At 36.9% G+C, this 17,483-nt stretch overlaps 1 protein-coding gene across 1 annotated transcript in view; it reads right to left on the bottom strand.

The window, feature by feature from the left end:
* Nucleotides 1-17,483, bottom strand: part of DNAH11 (dynein axonemal heavy chain 11) — a 333,679-nt gene that overhangs the window by 54,425 nt on the left and 261,771 nt on the right. The window contains exons 64-65 of the mRNA XM_059933975.1: nucleotides 15,284-15,519; nucleotides 13,960-14,082 (exon numbers count right to left, since the gene is read on the bottom strand). Coding sequence (XP_059789958.1) covers nucleotides 13,960-14,082; nucleotides 15,284-15,519 — 359 coding nt within the window. The remainder of the gene's footprint in view (nucleotides 1-13,959; nucleotides 14,083-15,283; nucleotides 15,520-17,483) is intronic.

Here is a 17,483-nt window from a genome sequence, read left to right as displayed (position 1 = left end):
ACAATCTAACAAAAGGTCAGTCACTTACTGACCTTGAGCTTTTATCAATCTGTAAGGTAAGTAACCGTGCTAATTATAGTTTCTCAGAGGTTCAGTCTTGACTTTTGAGCGTAGTGAGGTGTGTTACAGGATGGTCTTAATTGATAAGGACACCTTTCTTAGTCAATTTGCTTCTTTTTGACTGAAGACATATTCAACCATATCTACATTGACAGCACCATCAACATTTCTCCCATTAATGGAGCTTCCCTGTCCAAGGGTTTCCAAAACTGATCTTGCAAACAGCTTTGAGAAAATCTTTCTTTGCTAGTGTCATTCACTATATTACTATTGGCCTAGATTTCAAGACTTCCATGATTGGCTTTTAATGGAAATTTCAAGAGTGATGGTTTCATGTAATTACTGCCTGGGGTTCTTACACATAAGCCATTCCAAAGTTTATACTCATTTACATCTCCACAATAACAAAATTCATACTTTAAAATAAACCTCTATGTACGTCGTCTTGTGATTTTCTGACTACTGCTCCATCTTGGTTTGAATTCATTCCTCCCTCGTGTAGTGACTCTGAGAAATGCCAGGTCTATCACGACCTTCCATGATTTCACATTGAATTTGCTTATGAATTTTCACTGGGTTTTGAGTCACATCTCATAAACTTCATTTTTTAACCACTAACCTCTACCCCCAGATGAAAAAAGAATTTAAACATTTTTTCACTTGAAAAATGTACATTTAAACGAACACTGAATGAATCAAGTCCAGTATTTTCATTACTGTTGTCTAATGGGACAGCTCACTGTGGCAGGGTTAGGAACTGCGGTATGCAGTCAATTCAGATTTGAGGTGTGTGCAGTGGGTGGGGATGGAGAGGGTACTTGAGAATCAAAACAAGCCCCTAGCAAGAAGGCTAACATATTCTACTGTACAGCACACGGAACTCTGCTCAATATCCTGTAAGAACCTAACTGGGAAAAGAATCTGAAAAAGCATAGATACATGTATATGTATAACTGAATCACTTTGCTGTACACCTGAAACTAACGCAACACTGTAAATCAACTGTACTCCAATGTAAAATAAAAAGTTAAAAAAAAAACCCAGATGACTAACATATTTGAAAGTCAGAGGTGTTCAGGCCTCATGGAGAAATCCCTGTAGAGCAGTTGGAGAACTCTTTCTGTAAATGGCCGGAGAGTAAGTATTTCAAGCTTTGTCAGCCACATACGTCTCTGCCATATATGCTTCTTTATGACAGCTCTTTGAAACCATCCTCAGCTCCTGGGCCACACATCAAGACAGGCTGCTTGCCCATCGCCACGCTAGAGGGTCCACCAGTTAGTGGTATCAGCATAATCTCCTCTCAAAGCAACAGCAGCTAATCCCACTGGACTACCCAGTTAACAGCAAGTTACAATTTTTCCGGTTAGCCACTACACCTAAGCGTGCCTCCCTCTCTAGGTTTCTGAGGAAAAAAAAGTGAGGGACTGGCCAATAGGAGCATGAGGTTCTGACAATTTTGCTTCTGGGTGCAGGTGACAATAACTTTTAACTCATCAACGATGCATTAAACCAAACATCTCAGTTAAAGCCACACTCCATAAGGTGACCGAGAGATGATTCTACAGTTCTAAACCTCCCTTGCATACCTACATATGCCCTGAGGCATTCACATACCCCAGTTTGAGAACCAGAAATCCATCTGCTAGAGGGACAGAGCTGACTTTCTCTGTGAAGAGACAGTTAATCGGGGAACTTGCTGTGCTGATGGCAAAGAGAAGGATATCTGCCTATAAAACTGGTTTTCTATTTTGCTCTGAAACATTATTTTATAGGTTTACATTTCCCAGGGATAGTAAATTATCCTCAATTGGGGGTGTTTATGATCTATGAAAGGCAAAAACTACATAATGACTCAGTGGGTTTTGTCATTGCTGCTAGGTTAATTTTTGGTTAATCTCCGATCTGGGAAAAATAAACTGATGGCTAGTGCTCTCTCTTGACCTGAAGGATCCAAAAAACAACGGAGTTAACCAGAGGGGTGGGAAAAGCAAACAATCACTGTGTTGTTTCTGTGAAAGACAGGAGTCCAGAGTTTGTAACTTCTAGAACACAGCAGGCAGCTCCGAGAGCTTGAAATTCAAAGCCAAGGAGAAGCAACAGCAGGTGGGAAGGGCAACCTGAAACTCGGACCTCTTCTCTCTTCCAGCTATTCTGTAAAAGCAGTAGTTCTTAACCCACCCTCCAGCTCCACGTCGCCCAGGAACAGGACTCGGGCCCCTGACACTGCATCACAGTGAGAAGCAAGCAGGGCAGGGGTCTCTGAATGTGGGCTGGAATCGCTCCCAGAGGGTTTTTACTCATCCCTCCAAGGGACTGAGCTCCTCCTGCCCCCTTTTCTCTCTGGCTGAGAAGTGCTGGTTTGGACATGACAGACTGATTATATGAACTCGCAAATGAAATAAAATGGGTTTTCCCAGTAAAAACACCATATTTTAATTGGATAGGACAGAGAGTGAGCCGTCCACATTCTGTCTCACCTAGTAATTTTAGAGCCAGAAAGGCCCCTAGAGATCATTCAATGGATTCTTTTTTATGGACCTAAAGAGTTTATGATTTGTCCAAGGTCATATAGCTTAGTGGCAGAGCTGGGGCTGGAACCTGGGTCTCTAGACTCCTAGTAGAAAGTTCACTGCATCCCATTGCAGGGTAATTTGCTCTGTTTGATGATAACAGCTTGCAACCCTGGCCTCTGTCAACCTGTCTGACCACTGATCACAGGAGAGTACTGAGAGAATATGACTGACTCAGTAACAATCAATGACCACTAGAGAAAAAAAATATAAAGACACAGCTCAGAGGACATGCCCTGCTGATCTTTGGTTAGACATGCTGTCCTTGTTTATAAAGGAGACTAGCACTCATTATCGAGGTGCCCAGCCTGAACCCAAGGGCTATAATTTCTGATGGATATTTTCATAAAATGAATTACTTAATTTCTAAAATTTTAAAAGTAAAAAACTTTACTTACAGAAGTTTTCTAACTTCTGGCTTTCAGGAAAAGAAAATACTGAAGTATGCCAAAATGCTCAGTGAATTATTGTAATGTTGAATGAGTTATTGTATAATAAAGACTATCATCTATAAATTAACTATAAATTTAGTTTTCCATGTGTCAGGTTGGCATAAAAATCAGGTACTTGGGAATTTCAAAATTCTTTCAAAGATTAATCACAATCCAGCCAAAAGTTATCATGGGGATGAAAAGATTTGTAATTTCTTCAAGTCATGGAAGGTCATTACTATTTTGGAGGATGGATATGCAATTACATTTAAAATACTTGAAAATAATTTCTTGGCTAATGTTCACAGCATTTCTGTGATAGACATGGGGGAACATCTCTCCCAATTCTCAGATTTACCTGAAAACCAGAATCTCTGTGAGTTGAGAGATGCAGCATCATTTCAAAATAACCAAGATGAGAGTCTGAAGTCTGAGATTACAATCTGCATTTCTTATTTCTGAGAAGTATGTCTAGAAACTAAGGAAATGTCTTTCACTTCTGTTGGCACTGTTCTCAAGATTTAGTGTAGCTACTGTTGAAAATGCCCTCAGTCTTGGATCATAAAAACCTACATGAATTTCTTCAGTGATCAGATATTCTGACTACGTGAACAAAACCACCATTATTTTTTATTGCCATGTAAAACCAGACATGGAAAAGCAGCAATATTCAATTTAGAATAAGGACTTGCTTCTGGGGCAGCTCCAAGTCTTTACTAGGAATGGCTGCAGTAAAATGCTATTTTTAAAAACATTTGCAAAACCTTTCTGACAACACAGTTTGGCGAGAAATTTCTGAAAATATTGTATTATTATACTGAAGGTTGTCCCTCTAGGATGGATGATTCAGAGAGCTAACACATTCTCTGAATAGGAGGAAGTCCATTCTCCAGGCCTCACTTGAGCTGCTTTGTCAAGGTGAAGAGATAGCAGGTGGGTTTTGAGATAAGTAAATAAAATAGTTCCAGGAGTTGGGGGAAAAAAACACACTCAGGAGAAGCAAAAAACCTTCTCAATAGACATCTAAGAGCCTTACTGCATGTCCCGCTGTATCAAATGAAAAGCTTCTAGATTAGACTTGTGAGCTGCAATAGCCCCGGCTGCGCGCACAGCTGAAGGGTCAGGTGCCACGCGGGCAGCCGGGAGGGGTTACTTAGCAACCTCGGCAGGAAGGCCGGAGCGAGGTGGTCAAACCCGGCTCGGGAAGAAAGGATTCGGCTCAAAGCTGCACAGCTGGCCAGACGTTCAAGGAAAGGAAGGAAAGGAAGTCCTGAATTGAAATGAGTTGTCTCACTGCTTCATGCAGTTAATATAACCAACACGTCCTTCTAAGATAAAAGCAAACTTCGATTAGAATTTTTTAAAAAAAGATTAAAGTCGCAAGAGTCCAGATACCACTGAACAGAAAAAAAAAAGAGCGAAAAATTCATAGATTATTTCCCGTTTGACATACGTATATAGCCGATATGTATAAAACATACATGCTATATATATTTATAAAGGTAGTTCAATATATCCTTATTTAAACATTATAATGTAGCATGAAAAATAAAGAAATTCTGGTTCCATTTGTATTGTTCTTTTTTTTAGAAAATTGCTTTTTTAAAGAAAAGAATCTAAAGGTTCTGAATCTGTGTCCCTGTTTGGTATTTTCTTTCAGATAAAGTCAAACAATGTTAGCAAGATGAATGAGAAGATGTACTACCTGTAGACCCTGAATATTACACCTAAAATTTTTTAGATTGAATTTAGGGATAGCAAGGTTGCTGGAGGTTTTTTCTGCAATTAAACTTTGTTTTTTCAACTTTAGAAATTGGGAGAGACTAGAATGCCGAATTCTACCAGATGAGGGCATGAATTGACTTGAAAACAAAAATATACTTACCCTTAGGGACATAATGAGAGAACAACATCACTCCAGAGTTTACTGAAAAACCATAAGCTTCCAGCTCAAGAGAGCACGTTCTATTCAGTGTGGGGTTTAATTTAACATGATTCTATCTTAAATTTCACCCAGGAACTCATTCAAAGAGATACATAATCAACTACAGAACAATCGCATGGCAGCAACTCCAAGAGCAGCGACATAATCATACATAAACTGGAAACTTGCTAACTAAAACAGTTCTTATTAATTTTAGCACAACCTTCAGGAAATTTAGTCATTATAAAATAAATACTATCTGTAAAATGCTGTCTCATTTTATTATTTCTATAAAAATAGAAATTTCTATCATCTAGCTAATATTTCTATTAGTTTTAAGTTTCTTTCTAGGGAATGCTACTTAAAGACTATTACTAAAAGAATAACCATATGAAATTAAATATAGAATGAAGTATAAATTGTCTTTAAGAAACATTTATATGCTCAGGAACAAGCTGAAATACATCTTGCAGTAAGGTTACTCCAGCTAAAATTAAAGTTCAAAAAGTACTTCAATTAATATTTGGGGAGATTAGAAAGATTAAAGAGAGAGAATTTTATGAAGATGCTTTACAGATCAGCAGCTTCTCTAATATGTAAGCCAGTAAATTTGCTTTGGAAAAAGTATGTGTTGATAAATCGTCCCAGATATGTTTCCTGTCGATTGATACCATACGATATATTTTACTTAAGATTAGGATTATCTGGAGTTTGGTGGATTTAATTATTTGTAATTACCCAGCTGTTGTCAGCCTGTGGTCATTTTATGACGGGGTATCTACTGTGTGGGTCAGGTTCAACTGTATATCTTCTCAAACACAGATTTAATGTGCTATTGATGAAACCATTACTACAGCCAAATTAAAGTGTGGGCTGATGTACTGGTCCACAGGGAGCTGTCAGACATGAAAGGAGTAATTAGTATTCATTACTTCATACTCCACAACATTCCAATTATTAATGAACTTCAACTTTTGGACTATGCTGTATATATCACAAGCATATTCTCAGACATTCATTATTAGGAAGAATAGACTAATACTGTTTTTTTTTTTTTTTTTTAAAAGGCCCCCAGAGCAAAGAGAACTAAAATAAACAAAAACACTATGAATAGCCAAAAACTTTCTGAGGGATGTGGCTTTCTCTCAGGAGTATGAAAGTGTTATTCCACGTGCCCTCGGGGAAGATGATACAGTACAGACATTCTGGGTAAATGCACCAGCTTTGCAATCCCTGCGGGTTGTTTCCTCCTTCTTTTGCTTGTTTTCAATGCTATTTTATCTTTACAATACAAAGGGAAACATATTTGTAACTCCACAGGGAATCTCAAAGAGTAACATAGAAATGTAAAGATAGAAGGGGATGCAAACAAAATCAAGTAAAATGTTCATTGTTGGAGATCAGAACAGAAAAGACCTATTAGAAAACTGACAAACATGTACATTAGTTTGGGATGGGATCAAGATAAAGTCAATAGTTTTCTGTTCCTGTTTACCGATGGGTATCTCTATTATTAAACAAAACCATATCAACATGTTTCTATTAATTTTGTTTTCCATTGTTTTCTCCCAGTTTTTATTTATTGCATTAAAAGAAAGGTAATTCCTATACTTACAAATCTTTTTTTTTTCTATATCCCCTTATAGGTTCCATACGTATACATATTTTTAAAAAGTTTCTCTCTCTCTTTTAAAACTTACATGAAGGAACAAAAAAGCATTTGCTTTGCTTAAACATACTTCTTGTGAGGTAAAAAACAATACAGTCGGGCTTCCCTGGTGGCGCAGTGGTTGAGAGTCTGCCTGCCAATGCAGGGGACACGGGTTCGAGCCCTGGTCTGGGAAGATCCCACGTGCCGCGGAGCGACTGGGCCCGTGAGCCACAGCTACTGAGCCTGCGCGTCTGGAGCCGGTGCTCCTCAACAAGAGAGGCTGCGATAGTGAGAGGCCCGCGCACCGCAATGAAGAGTGGCCCCCACTTGCCGCAACTGGAGAAAGCCCTTGCGCAGAAGCGAAGACCCAACACAGCCAAAAATAAATAAATAAATAAATAAACAAAAATTAAAAAAAAAAAAAATACAGTCACTGAAATACCAAATTTTATTCCAAAGTACTTTTAAAGCTTTTATGAATAAAACTATTCTTAAAATTTTGAGTGTCCTCATCTTTTCCATTCAAAAAAAGAGGTGGGGAAAAAAACCAGGGTGGTAGGAATAGTTCCTCACAGGAAGAGGTAGCTAATATACAAATCTTTCGTGTCATTAAAAAAAAACAGCAGAAGAATGAAAGTTCCTAACTCAGTTCTCTGGAAGACTTCACAACCCTTAAATACTACTGGTGAGCATGTAAAGTGTACAGCTTTGGAAAGCAATTTGGCATTTTCTTTTACAGCTTATTGTGCGCACTCTCTACAACCCAACTATTCTACTCCAGAATATAAACTCTGAAGAACCCCTTGCTGTGTGCACCTTTAGATACGTATATGCGTATTCAGTATGCTAATATTCATAACAGCATGTCTTGTAATAGCAAAAAAATCAGAAAATCACCTAAATGTCTTTCAATAAAAATATTCAATAAAGTGAGAAAGAGCCACACCATTGAATATAACAGTGACAAAAATGAGATTAGAGTTAAATGAAAAGAATTAGAGCTAAAAAACAAGAATATACCTAAGTCTTAGAAGCATAATACTGAGTAAAAAAATTCAAGTCCCTTTTAACTATATGAGCTATGATGGATTTTTATAAAGTCCCAAATCAGACAAAAATAAACAGTATATTGTTTTGGAAAATGCATATATATGATAAACTATCTTAAATAAAGTAATGAAGTGATGATGAAATTTAAAATACTGACTATCTTTGGAGATGAGGCAGAATGGGAAAGGAGAGGAGCACAAAGGTAGATGAAAGAATACTGGTCCTCTTTCAGTTCGTAATTTGAATGGTAGATACCTGTCTAAATTACTATTATGATTTATAACTTTTATATATTATATATTTTATATGTATCAGTATGAAATAATAAAATTTAAATAACCAAAACCCTCTACTGCTTTTAGGTGGCAACTTAAAACATCAAAAGATATGATGGACTTCTCCCCTCCCCACACCTCCCCTTTTTGCTGATATGCTTTGTGACTCCACTCATGGTTCATCCACGCTTCCCATGTCCGAAAGACAAGGTCTTACTTCAGTAGGTCTGGCTGAACATCTGGTCCATGCTCCCAATCACCCACACACTATACCCATCACTCGTTAAAGATTCAAGGGAAACAATACATATTGAATATCTGTATGTGCTATGCTTTTCGTATTTTTTTCCTCACTAGATGACAAAACAGAAACAGAAAAACAGGTTAACCAACTTACCCCCAATCACCAAACTAGAGTGTAGCAAACTAAGACGTGACCCAAGTTCCATCTTACTACTTGAACCCCAATGCTAGTTTCTAACAACAACACACAGCGCATAAACCCCACCTCATAGTCCTACAAGTCTCTCTTGAAAATGCACATGTAGCAACCAAGACAATGGGTTGAGCACTGTATTTACTTTCGTTCCCTTTCTTTCCCTTCCCATTGTATTTACTTTTCTTCCCTATGGAAATGATGGAAAGACGCATGTTTAAAGAAACAATGTTTCTTTAAGGGTGGAAGGGATGGATTAGGAGGTTGGGATTAACATATATACACTACTGTATATAAAATAGATAAACAACAAGGTCCTACTGTATAGCACAGGGAACCCTACTCAGTACTCTGTAATAGCCTCTATAGGAAGAGAATCTGAAAAATAATATATATATATATATATATATATATATATATATATATATATATATATATATATAAAACTGATTCACTTTGCTGTATACCTGAAGCTAACACAATGTTGTAAATCAACTATACTCCAATATAAAATAAAAATTAAATAAAAAAAGAAACAATGAATTAAAAATCATGTTAAAAAATAAGAAAGAGTACAATGAGTGGAAATTTAAAAATTGAGGCATTAAAGAAAGTGATGAGAAACTTAATGGAAAATATTAGCAAAAGTTAATAGGCATTCATGGAAGGCTAATTAACATATCCTTATTAACAATAAAATATAAAACAAAGCAGCAATGAGATAAGGATTCTATTATTTGATGTTTCTATTGGCTCTTGCTCATGGTGCCTTATTTCCTCGTGTGTTCTGTGATTTTTGCCTGTGAACTCATGTACCTTTGAATTAGATCTTTCACAATCCTCTAAAGTCTGGATTTACGGACATTATTCCAAAGAGAGTCTTCGTTTGCTTCTGCCAAGTGCACTGGGGTGTGACCAACCCAAGGCCACTTTAAAATAAGTTAATGGTTTGAGGTATTTTAGGGCATGCAAGTAATGAAAATTTGTCTTAATCATTCATAAGAAAGATGGATGTGGTTAGGAATTCTCTGGGGATATTTTTCCATCTCTTCCCAGCACCAAAGTAGAGAAAGGAAAGTTTCCTTTCTGCAGTGCTGGTTTTTGTTTAACTTTTAACAAATTTACTCTTAAATAGAAGGTATGGCCCCTTGAGGCTCTAGCATTAAGCAAGAATCTCTTAGCAGACTCCACACCCTGAATAGGCCCTAGACTTGGTCCAAGCTCTGTACATCCATCAAAACAGAAACCCAAGATTATCAGGTTTTAGCAGGTACCCTCAGGAAAAAACCAGCTTTGGTGTTCCTTATCTTTCTATTTCCTGCTTTTTGGTCACACTTTTTTTTTTTTTTTTGGTCAACTGAGTGATACATTTCAAAAAGTGTTTTTAATAATGTAACTAACATATTTAGCTGTTTTTCAGTATTCACATATCTAATCTGCCATAGTGCCAGAAATAAAAGTCTATGTTTTTATTGTTTTTGTTTTTATTTTAGTTAACCATATTTTTAAAGGCATATAGTATGATTCTTATCCATAGAGAACTTGTAATCTAATAAGGATATATAAGAGAATTTAAGTATATTTTAAGAATGACATATAAAGGTAAAATGACAGTCACACAGTATAGCATGTAGTATGTATGGGAAGCATTAAATGTAGAAAAGTTAAATTCCCATTTAATTGACTGAATAGCAGTTAAATTCCAAACGAAGTTAATTTGGGATTTGCATTGATAGAAAAGGTAAATAAAATAGCACATAATAGAAAGGGGGATTATCTGTGTGAAGTAATGAAAAATGAGGTTGGTAAAAGGAAACTCAGTATCAAACAGGTAAAGCATTTCACAGGTTTCATAGAAAAGCTTTACTTCAATTCAAAGTAATTGACAATAGAGAATTCTTAATGGGAGTGATGAAAGAAGCAATATTAAAAAAAGTTATTTTAACCACACTCTGGGTTGGAGAGAAGTGAGAAAGGATGTAAAGGGATCACTACAGTCAGCATGAAGAAATGAATGGCCTAAACTACACTGTAAGGTACAGATATGAAAACAAAACATAGATAAGAAAATAAACAGAGTTTAGGGGAAAAATAGAATGTAAGAGTAGGAAGAGTTAGACTGGCAAAGGAGAATTCATAGGAATTCTACGGAAAGATGGTAGTGCCTATGTATTTGGAAAATCTGGTTAAGAAACTAGGTTTCCATGCATTAAATTTCATATAGTCTTGAGCATCCAAGAAGACACTGACTAAGCTCTTTCAGGCCCCATTTTTCTCATCTGTGAAGTGAATGTTCCCTCTTCTGACTATATAGCATCTCCATAGATAATCACATCTTCTATGATGCTTAACCATCTCTCTATGTAGATGTTCCCCAATCTACATGCTCAGCCAAGATTATAAACTCCATACTCACATATTCCATGGCTTCTTAGACTTCTTTTTTGAGAATGAGTGTTAAAGTAGCACCTCAATCTTTGAATGTCTAATAAGTGAAATAGTTACCTCTTTCCCTGCACTTATTCTTATTCCTATATCACATCTCTCCATAAACCATACCATCATTTAACCTGGCAGAAGACCGGAAATCACCCTTGAACCTTCCTTTTCCCTACTAACAAAATCCCATTATTGACCATGAACTGATGATATTAACTCCTTGAGAATTCTTTGGTTTGCCCTCTCCTCTCCACCTCTGCTGTCGCTGGCTTAGTTTAGGCTCGTATCATGTCTCAACTGGACTATTGCAATTGTTTGCTAATTGGACGGACCCTGGCTCTAGGTCCACGTGCCTTCAATCAATACTCCACACTGCCAACAGTGTCCTTTCAAAAACATAAATCTGATCTCATTACTCCTAGCATGCTTAAGAGTCTTCACTAGCTTCCGCACTGACTTATGCTCATGATTCTCAAGTGAAAATATGGAAACTCCAGATGTGTTACTCCAAGAAGGCAAGGTCCTTTGGTCAAAAACCACTGCTGTTGTCAACTAGTGTTACTGATAGGAACGGACCCCTTTAACGTCTTTGGGGAAAAAGCATTATCACCCAAGGCCAACCTATGGTCATCTGTGGGTACACAAGGATGTCAACATTCTGGGTCCTGATAGTCCAGTCTCATCTCTCTCAGTCCATACACCTCCCTTTCCCACCCCCAAAATGGGACTTTCTACATATTTGAATCCTAACTGCAGTTCCCCAAACCTGTTGGGCTGTTTTGTGTGTTTTTGCTATTTGGTATTAGCTCTCTCGTTCCAGAATTCTCTTCTCCCATTTTTCTGTCTGACAAATGCCCACTCACCTTTCAACTCACATTAAATGTAAATGTAATCAAATGCAATTTTTTCCACAAAGCCTTCCCAGGTCTCCACTATGGAGCTGATGACTCCCTATCATGCGTACTTCTATCACCACACCAATGGCAAGTATTACTTTTACTGTTTGTAGGTCTGACTTTCCCCTAAGGAAATGTAGCTTCCTTAAGGGCAGGGTCTGTACCTTATCATGCTTTGACTCTCCAGCCCCCAGTACAGTACCTGACATCTAGCAGTGCTCAGAGGTTTATTCAGTGACAAAAAGAATATGCAATGACTCAGATTCTCTGAATAAAGAAACTCTAAAAACATCTAAAAAAACTGGAGATAAACATCTAAATTTACCTTCATAAAAGTGGTTGTTTCCACACATAAGAGTTTAGGAGCTAAAATTGTTATGGTAACAACTGCATGCAATAAACACCATTTATTATATTCTTATAGATCATTTAAAATTCTCTTGACCTTTTAAAAAAAAGCTACAGTGATATGATCAATTCTATAAAGCCTAATAGAGAGTACTTATTCAGGAAATATTATTAATTTGGAATAAATTGTTCTGCTTTGATATTTTGTGATAAAGAATTTGATGCTTTCTGTAAAATAATTTGTTTCTGAAATAAAAAAAAAACCCTCTGGGATTCTCACTTATACTTAACTATATCCACACTGAGAAAAAAATCAGGACTGAACTTTATCAGTCTCTGGAAATTTCAGATTATCAAAAAAAACCAAAAAAGATAAAGATATATATATATATATATATATATATATATATATATATATATATATATATATACACACACACACACACACATATATACAGAGAGAGAGAGACCAAATTTCTTACACCTAAATTGTGTTATTGAAGGTCCAAGTTAAAGCTAAGAGAATATTATTTCACTGACAAAACTTCTAAGTCTTCATAATAGAGTCAGAACCTTAATAACAAGGATTTCACTTTAGTGACATTCAAGATTTTACACTGTATTTTTAACACATCAGACACAGCTACAATTATATTTATGTTAGAGCTGCAGTTTGTCAAGTGCCTTATTAGATTGTTCTAAATGCATGTCTGGGTAAATTTTGGTTTATTAAACAATTATAAGTTGTCACTCACTGTAAATGGATTTAGTTGGTGAGTTGTAAAATAAATACTAATCAGTTAGAGACTTTTTACAAAATAGAAGTTAGTCACCCTTAAGTAGGCCTATTTCCACTTAAAATTGACAGGAATAATCTAGTGATGAAAAGGGAGACAAGACACCTTTGAGGAAGAGAGTGGGTATCAAAGAAGAAGGGTGTTGGGGAAGTTCTGAATTACACCTTTGTGAAGAAGGAAAAAAAAAAAAAGAGAAGGAAATCCAGTGAAATAAGCCTAGTCAATGTTGATTTCTTGAGTGAAGAGGCACAGAGAGCTGTGGGAATGCCACAATCTCCCCTGAGCCCACACAGGCTCAGAGACATAAGTGCTGCATCTGAACTTGTATACATTTATAGAAAGTGTGTGATGCCTCCTTGGAAACGGCTTCACTGCCCCTGGGAGAATGTCCTGGAGAGCCAGTGTCCGGGGGAATGGCAGCATTTGTAACATCACGTAGAGTTCACCAAGGGTGTGCCCCGTCCGCCACTGCCGGGATGCGGATGATCTTATGGGTCCACTAATGAACTCTTTTCTTCCTAATGGTTATATATATTTTGAATGTATAGGGGAAAACAGAACCAGCACAGTAAACCCATGACTTCACAGATGCTATGACTTGAGTAAGGCTTACTTGGGTAAGGCTGAGTTAAAAAAAAAAAAAAAATAGAGTGGATTTAAAATAGTTTTTATAAAATATTAAGTAAATAAGGATACAAGCAATATGCAGTTAAGGCAAACATACTAAAGGTGTTTTGCAAAGTACTGAAGGTAGAAAAACATTCAACTAATAAAGGAGCTAATAAAGGAACAACTAATAAAGGAGGAACTACTCGCAGATTTGTGACAATGCATTTTTGGAGTCTATAAATCAGGAACTGGGTAACATGAATCTAAATCCACCAAACAAATAGTCTGAACATCTGGATCACGTCAAGGTTGCTTTGGTCTTGGAATGCAGGAGCCTTGGAATGGACACTCAGAAATATCACCAAGAGTATTCCCATAGATTACACTTGATTATGAGGCCAAGAAATAGAAGCTGATGATCAAACTCATATGTAGCACAAAATGTATGTTAAAAATTCAATAGTACTTACTTTCCTTTTTTAATTGTGTTCCTGCCAAGCAACGGATCAAGGACTGGATCTATCGTTTCCTCAAGGTTTTCAAGTAAGATGACATCTCCAAAAGCCAAAGCGGTTTCAATGTCATTCAAAAACCTTAAAGTTCAGTCAGAATCAAGAAAAAATGTAAATAAGCACCGGGAAAGTGTTCAAAATTATTTATACTCAACTATATTTCATTTAATGTAAATACTTTAGATGGAGCAAACTAACTTAGAGAAAACTAAATATTTTATAAAGTAGTATTTTCTTCAACTAGAATACAAGGATATTAAAGATTAGATTTTGAGATAAATTTCAGTTATATTTTTCCAAGTGAAATTCAGTAGTGTGAACTAATGAGTCCATGTGAAAATTACTTACTTTTGATAGTAATCATGGTTGAAATAGATGTAACCTACCCAAACATTATAAATTTAAATTTACTCAATAGGTCCTCTTTTGATAAAAAAAATAAAAATTATATTAAATGCCTTGTGGCTTTATCAAATTTTCATTTTTTAAACATTTAGATTCAGTCATGTAAAGTGGTGAACTATCATTTTATTTCATTCCCACTCTCCAAAAATAGTCTCTCCTATTCAAAAATAATTTTCTCCAAGCATTCAGATAAGCAAAGAGACCATTTATCTGCACGACTGCAGATATTCCTTATTCCATTTTACATGTCAAAAGATGATGGAGGGGTGAAGTGAAATATCAGTATGACTAAAAGTATTTATTCAGCATTAACTGAAGACCAACTACACACCAGAGAGTTTTCTACTTATCAGAAAACACTGTCATGCGGACCGAGGGACAGAAAATCTCAGGGTAGATTCAGTTCTCAAAAGTGACATGTAAAGCTTGACTAAAAAATTATCTTCAGGCACTCTGTTGGGAATTGAGCCATGTTAAAACCCCACTGTAGGCGAAGTACATATTTAGGAATATAACTGGAGCCATCATTAAACCTATAGGTGCAGCTGACAATTCTTGGGTTACCATATGCCAAAGCCCTAAAGAAGGATTATAATACATCGTATTTCCATTCTTGGCCTTAGGAAATTTTTCCTCTCACATGCAGTTTGTTCTAACCTTCCAACTAATTTCTTCTTCAGGTAAGTGGATGCCACCCAACGTAAATGCCCTTTCAACAGAGGTACTTTATGGGAAACGTGAGCAGGCAGATAAACAAGTCGTACCAAACTATCACATTTCAAAGTGGCAGAGAGGTCTAAGAAATGCCAGGACTTGGTAAAAGTCAGACCCATTTCTGGCAGCTCAACAGAAAGTCAACCCTTCAGGTTTCACATACCCTTTCCGGCCCACTTGTGTGATTTTCAGGTCAGTTCCATACTTATTCTTGATCCACTTAATTCCCTGCTGCTGGGGATCTATCAGCAGGGGCCAGCGCTCGCAGTGTGTTAGGATAGCAGCGTTCTCGGTGGACATTCTGTCACTGGGCAGTCCTTCATTATGCCAGGTGGCAACTGTGGCATCATCCGTCAACATGGCAATCATGCCCAGGCCTTCAGTTATTGGGATGGAGACCTTTAAAATCAGAGTTGAAGGCAATAAACTGCCAGTGTGGCAGAGCACGACAGACAAGAAAACAAGAGACCAAAACCCAAAGAACACATACAAATTCTCCTGACTCTCAAAAGCCAAATAAAACTCTCATCATGAAATACAATTCGACCCAATAAGCCCATTGTTCACCTCTTGGAATTCTGTCAACTGCAGCATCCAACATCTGATTTGTTCCTGCATCTATCTGGCTTGAAGCAAAAGGGACTTTGCCCTCTATACACACCTACAGCAACCCCAACAAGGTGAGAGTGAATTTAGACTCCAGGAAGTATGGCAGGACAACAGAAACGTATAATATTTGCCCAGTTGAGTAATCATCCCACATAAGCAATGCTAAAATGCACTCTCTTGCTTCTAGCATTTCATCTTTCTTCTACAGTTCAACACTAGAGAGAGATGACTTCTCTCTCTGGGGTGGGTTCATGGAATCTATTCAGTCTGCTGGAACTCCGTCAGCTTGTGGTGGTACCCAGCAACTTCGACTACAGCCTCTCCTCTGAGAGGGAACTGTCTACAGTGTGACTGTGAAGAGAAGCATTACAAAGTGGGGAGTTGTTTGGGGGAGGGATAAATTAGGAGTACGGGATTAACAGATGCAAGCTATGTTACATAAAATAGATAAGGAACAAGGATTTACTGTATAACCCAGGAAACAATATTCAGTATCTTGTAATAACCTATAATGGAAAATCACCTGAAAAAATATAAATACATAACTGAATCACTTTGCTGTACACCTGAAACACAATATTGTAAATCAACTATATTTCAATAAAAAAATTTTTTACAAAAGAAAAAAACCCAAACTTGCTTCCTTTAAAAGAGAAAGAAGAAACCTATTTTTTTTTTTTAGAAACCGATTTTAAAGATAAGCATCAGTTCTTTACAAAAGTGGACTGATTTTACAAAAAATAAATAAGATTCTAGAAAGGAATTTATTAAGGAATTTATTCGATCAGTCATCAACGACCAAACATTTATTGAGCACCTCCTACATATGTGTGGAGACACCACGATCAGCAAGATGAATAAGGAACTAGTCTCCTGGCTGGGTAGGGGGACTAACATGGAAACATGCCTCCATAAGAGAGGGCAGTAAGAGCCCATACTGGATGAAGTAGGCAGGGGAGGCTGTAGCAGCAGTAGGTATTTGATTTCTTGGCTGCCCACAAAGCTTCAGCAAACAGAATGCTGGAAGAATTCCCACAGTAAAGCTGGGATGCAACGTGAGGTTAGTATAGGAAAAGTTAGCATAATATGCCTACTGTTCCTACTGACAATGGTATCTTATAAATAAATCAAACTCTACCTCCTAGTGATAGGAGCAAGCAGCCTTGATATCTGACTCCACAAGCAAATCGCTATCTTACAGAATAAGCATCCTCTTAAAGCCTCCATGGCTTTAATTTCTTAACTTCTACTTAATACAAACAACTTGAAACAACTAGAGGCTTAAAATAACTTTAATTTCTGACGCTATAAAGAGTAAGCGTGTAGATCTTGTGTCCGAATTCAATAATTTGAATTGTTTGAGCACCTACTGTGTACAGAGTACAGTTCAGGGGATCAAAGAGAGGTCCCCCTTTGTTAATGGCCACTTTAACCTAGTAGGGGAAACAAAGCAGGTAACTCACACTATAGAATATCATAAATACTGTAAAATACGTTGAGACTTAAATTTTTAGAAACAAAGTTTAGGATATTTGCTTTACAGTATGATGTTCAAATAGGCAGTTGCGTGACACAGAGAAATTTTTTCATCAAAAAATTTTTTGATAGTTGCAATACAGTTATCACTTTCACAGTAATTTTAACCTAGGTTTAGAGTGGGGAAAAGAAACCTCAATTCATGTTATCTTCTTTTTAATCCACTCTTTGCAGAATTCCTTGAAGGAGTCTGCAAAAACAGAAACCAAGTGCAGTCA

This window comes from Balaenoptera ricei, chromosome 9 (assembly GCF_028023285.1).
Source record: "Balaenoptera ricei isolate mBalRic1 chromosome 9, mBalRic1.hap2, whole genome shotgun sequence".
Classification (NCBI taxonomy): domain Eukaryota; kingdom Metazoa; phylum Chordata; class Mammalia; order Artiodactyla; family Balaenopteridae; genus Balaenoptera; species Balaenoptera ricei.
This window is presented reverse-complemented; position numbering and strand designations above follow the sequence as displayed.